This window comes from Solanum tuberosum, unplaced genomic scaffold (genome assembly GCF_000226075.1).
Source record: "Solanum tuberosum cultivar DM 1-3 516 R44 unplaced genomic scaffold, SolTub_3.0 scf00014, whole genome shotgun sequence".
Classification (NCBI taxonomy): Eukaryota; Viridiplantae; Streptophyta; class Magnoliopsida; order Solanales; family Solanaceae; genus Solanum; species Solanum tuberosum.
The window spans coordinates 833,819-838,770 of record NW_006238939.1 but is presented as its reverse complement, the minus strand read 5'-3'; the positions used below and the strand labels follow the sequence as shown (position 1 = coordinate 838,770).

Genomic DNA, 4,952 nt, shown 5'->3' with positions numbered 1-4,952 from the left:
CTTCATGATTCTTCAAGAACCTTGTTCTTCTAGGTATGTAAGGTTAGTTTTGAGATGTCATGCGTCTTGTCCCGATATCTTTCTGTAATAGTAGAGGCTTCATAGATAGACAGAGTTGAAGAGTTTTATTTATTTACTTTCTTTTGAGTATTGTTCAGACTTTCTTAAAGTTCACTAATGGAGTTCAATGAATTTAATTTAGTTTTTAGCTTATGTATGCTTGAGTTAGTCTTTCGCTTGTAGCCAGTCAGGATAGGAGTTCGCTTGGAGACCATCAATGATTTTCGAGTGCCGGCCACGTCCAGGGTGTAGGCTTGGGTCGTGACATAGTCGGTGCTGGAGACTTGCTAGTTTCTGAATCAGGTCAACATTATGCTATCTCAACAAAGTTTAGATTCCTATGAACCAATAATATGGCAGAGTACGAGGATTGTGTTTTTTGTCTCAAAATGGCTATTGATATGAACATACATGAATTGTTGGTTATAGGTGATTCATACTTGTTGATTCATCAGGTTCAAGGTGAATGGAGCACCAAGAATGTGAAGATACTTCCAAATCTGCTCTGTGTGAAAGAATTGTGCAAGAAATTTGTCAAGATAGAATTCAAGCATATTCCTCGAGCTCATAATGAGTTTGTAGATGCTTTGGCAACCCTGGCTTCTATGATTCAACATCTAGATAATATATATATATATATATATATCCAACCAAGGTCAATGTGCAGGATCAGCCAGCCTATTGTTTCCTTATAGGTGAAGAACCGAACAGAGAACATTGGCACCATGACATTAAGAAGTATATTGGGGAAGGAGAATATCCGGAAGGCGTAAAACATGTTCAAAAGGGGACACTTCGAAGACTCGAGAATCACTTTTTCCTAAGTGGACAAATTCTTTATAGGACTCCAGATTGGTGATTATTAAGGTGTGTTAACTCCCAAAAGGCAAGCAAGTTGATAAAGAAATGAATGGGGGTACATGTGGGCCACACATGAATGGTTTTACATTAGCAAAGAAGATTCTACGAGCTGGATATTTCTGGATGACCATGGAAACAGACTTAATTTATTTTATGAGAAAGTGTTGTTAATGTCAAATTCATGGTGATTTGATTCGGGTTCCACCAAATAAGTTAAATGTGACGAGTTCTCCTTGTCGTTTGCAGCTTGGGGTAAGGATGTCATTGGCCCTATTGAGCCAGCTGCATCAAATGGATACATGTTCATTCTGGTAGCTATTGATTACTTTACGAAGTGGGTAGAAGCATCTTCATACAAGTATGTGACAGAGAAGGTGGTGACAGATTTTGTTTGCAATAACCTCATTTGTAGATTTGGGATCCCTGAGTCAATTATTACAGATAATGGAGCTAATCTCAATAGCGGCTTGGTGCATGAGATATGTGAGAAGTTCAAAGTTTCACCGCAATTATACTCCTTATCGACCTCAGATGAATGGAGCAGTTCAGGCAGCCAACAAAAATATCAAGAAGATATTGAGGAAAATTATAGATAACTACAATAATTGGTATGAGAATTTGCCATTTGCCCTTCTTGGCTACCGCACCACAATAAGGACTTCGACTGGGGCAACACCTTATCTTTTGGTTTATGGGACGGAAGCAGTGTTACCAATGGAAGTTGAGATGCCATCTCTGAGGATTATCCAAGAAGCTGAGTGAGGTGATGCCAAACGGATGCAAAATCGCTATGAACGGTTGATGCTTATTGATGAAAAGAGAATGAATGCAGTTTGTCACGGGTAACTTTATCAACACAGGATGGCCAAAGCTTTTAACAAGAAAGTAAAATTGAGACACTTTGAACCGGGACAATTGGTGTTCAAGTGAATATTCCCACACCAAGATGAAGGTAAGTGAAAGATTGCACCTAACTAGCAAAGACCTTATATGGTTCACCGAGTACTGACCGAATGAGCTTCGATTCTAGCACAAATGGATGGTAAGATATGGCTGAAAGCCATCAATGCGTATGTGGTTAAGAGATACTACATCTACAAGTTTCTATTTCATTTTCATGTAATCTTTTTGTCATGTATTGGAAGTACGTCTTGACCTGATTCCCATGGCGGGATACGTAGGAAATCCACATCGAATTTGGTCTCCTAATAGGCTTTGAAAATGTACCCTTTCTATGTAATATGAACTACTCTTTGCCTGATACACTAGGTGGGATACATAGGCGGCCTATATTATCTTCGGCCCCTTTATTAGAAAATTTTCATATCTCTATTTGCTTTGTATGTAGCGAACTACATATGGCCTGATTCCGTTTGGATACGTAGGCAACAACCCAAGGAGGGTTTTGTCCCCTTTATTTTAGTTTTAAATTTATTCATAGTTTATGTTTGGCTTGATGCCCTTGTTGAAATAGTAGGCAACTTATAGAAGGTTTGGTATCATCTTGACCAATGAACAACATATCTCTTTTCGCCAAAATCTAGGACAGTTTTTAAGGGCACCATAACAAAAAGATATCAAGAGATTTGAAGAGTATATGGTCAATCAAATCATCCAACAGAAGAAAGTCTTCAGATAAAGGACGTTCACTTTGTTTCACGACATGTCACAATTTGAAGTTCGAAAGAAATTCTTTATTACTGTATATACGTATATAATTTTATCTTATTTTTAAATATGATTTTCAATCAAATGATTTCCTGTTATTTATTTCCTTGTTATTCATTAAACAAGATTTAGAATAGGCTGAGGTTACGAGTCCAAGCAAAGCTGGAAGAAAGAATTACGAAGAGCCAGACCTTCAAAGTCAACGCGAATCAACCTCGCACAAAACTTATAATTTTTCTTTGACACTAGATTTGTCATGATTAGCGGAAGCTGAAAGATCAATAACGTCTATAGCATCGAAAAGACTATATGTCGAGTTGTTTGAAATACTTACTTATAAATTTATGATTCAAAAACTTAGAAGTAAAGCTTTACAAAGGTTTCAAAATGTGTTGATAAACAAATATTTTTAAACGCATTGCATATGGATTTGCTCTGCATAAATATCTTTAAATGCACTGCACAAAAATGCTTTCAAATATTTTCAAACGTGTTGAATATCTTTAAATGCACTGCACAAATGCTTTCAAATATTTTCAAACGCACTGCACAAATAATTCGAAATATTTTTAAATGCACCACAAAAATGCTTTTAGATGCTCCACATAAATTCTTTCAAATATTTCCAAGCGCACTGCACAAATGCTTCCAGATATTTTCAAATGCACCGCACAGATGCTTTATATGTTTCGCATTAATGCATATTTTAAAATGCACTACACAAATGCTTTCAAGTATTTTTTTTAAAAAATGTACATGGCTTTCGGTCGCTCTCTAATGTATTGCACAAATGTGTTTAGTTTATTGCACAGATGCTTTCAAATATACTTGACAAATGCTTTACCAAAATACATTTGTTTCAAAGACTTCCTTTTCATACAACACCATGCTTAAAAAGTCTCATTCTTAAATCATTTGGCTAAAACCCTCATATCAATTTTTTATTTTATTAAGGCCACAATTTCATTAATCATCGTTGAAAAGCACCATTGCTCATGAATCATCGGCCTCAAACCCTTTTTCCATAAATTTTGTAAGATTTTATAAAATCATTTCAGCTTGCAATACCACATTTTCATAAAATCACACCCATGAGATGTTATTTCCGTGTATTTATCGCACCTTACCTTATATTTAATATTATTTACTAATTGCCTTGCCAAGTTCGAGTTCCGCAGAAGCTTTAGCACAACGTGGAACTATTTCTAAGCAATGAACTGGAGCAATTTGATGGAGATTCAAACTGACCAACAGAGGTCAAGGGTCTACCTCAAAATTGACCCCCAAATACTCTCCTTATTCATAATACCAAGTAACATCACAATTCAACATTGGGAAAAAAATTTAACCTCACATACCCTTGCTTTCAAAATCCTCTGGCTCATAATTTATCTAGTGCCCATATCTTTTCTAGCCTCATAGGTCATAGTTTTTGGTTGGGACAAAATTGGCTAATACGTCAACTTCTTTGGCCAAAAACTTTTACATCGTCTCTGGTCAAAGAGGAAAAAGTTGTTGACACCCAATTTTGACTCTCCTTTCGTCTAATTTATTGCTTCGAGCTTCTAATTTAATAACGTATCAAATTATCCTTTTTCACAAATACCTTTTACTACTACTACTATTTATTGTTACTATTGTTGTTATCGTTGTCATGTTTTTAACTATTATTTAAACTATATGTTTTATTATCGAAATTACTATTATCACTTTTATACCTCTTTTTCTTAAATAATGAATTTATCGTCACCTTATTTCAAGATTTTATACGTATGTAATTAACTATAAATCCATACTTTTGTATCTATCCTATATTAGCGTAGAATCGTAATGGTGATATTTTGATTTTATAAATTATTAATTGTCATCTTATAGTATTGGTTATTAAGTTAGAAGCCCAAAAACATTTTAAACGACGAAAGTAAAAGCCCAATACAGTCACACCAAGTAATCAACCCATCTTTCTTATAAAATTTGTCTGAAATCTAGCCTTTGAATGGCCCATTTTCGCCCATTAAAACAGCCCACTCTCCTTTCAAATAAACCTAATATCATTAGATACTAGGTTCTATGTGGCGCCGTTGTTCCTTTTTCTCTTCAGGTAAAATTTTCAAATGCTTTCTCCATTTTAAAGATGCTTAAGGCACTATTTTTGTGCAAATTTTTGAAGGTACAGATGCGTCTTCATCCCCCTTTTCCCATTTTATGTTTCAACGATGTCCAATTTCTTCATTTTACATATGCTTAAGGCACCATTTTTGTGCAAATTTTGGAAGCTACAGATGTGTCTTCATCCCCCTCTTCCCATTTTATGTTACAATGATGTCCATTATCAAAGGAACAGTAAAAGCTTTCCTATTTCA

At 35.2% G+C, this 4,952-nt stretch overlaps 1 protein-coding gene across 1 annotated transcript; it reads left to right on the top strand.

Moving 5' to 3' along the window:
• Positions 1–413: 413 nt before the first annotated feature.
• Positions 414–1,683, top strand: LOC107062819 (protein NYNRIN-like). Its single transcript, XM_015313915.1, has 3 exons — positions 414–522; positions 1,168–1,391; positions 1,453–1,683. Exons 1-3 carry the CDS (start codon positions 414–416, stop codon positions 1,681–1,683), a joined length of 564 nt encoding a protein of 187 aa, XP_015169401.1.
• The last annotated feature ends 3,269 nt before the right edge of the window (positions 1,684–4,952 follow it).

What these genes read in the sequence shown, in the direction of transcription:
- LOC107062819 (XM_015313915.1), top strand. Translation starts at nt 414, where the DNA reads ATGGCAGAGTACGAGGATTGTGTTTTTTGTCTCAAAATGGCTATTGAT. An exon ending in GTTGATTCATCAGGTTCAAG is followed by an intron (nt 523 to 1,167) that starts GTGAATGGAGCA and finishes TGTCGTTTGCAG; the next exon opens with CTTGGGGTAAGGATGTCATT. An exon ending in CTAATCTCAATAGCGGCTTG is followed by an intron (nt 1,392 to 1,452) that starts GTGCATGAGATA and finishes TATCGACCTCAG; the next exon opens with ATGAATGGAGCAGTTCAGGC.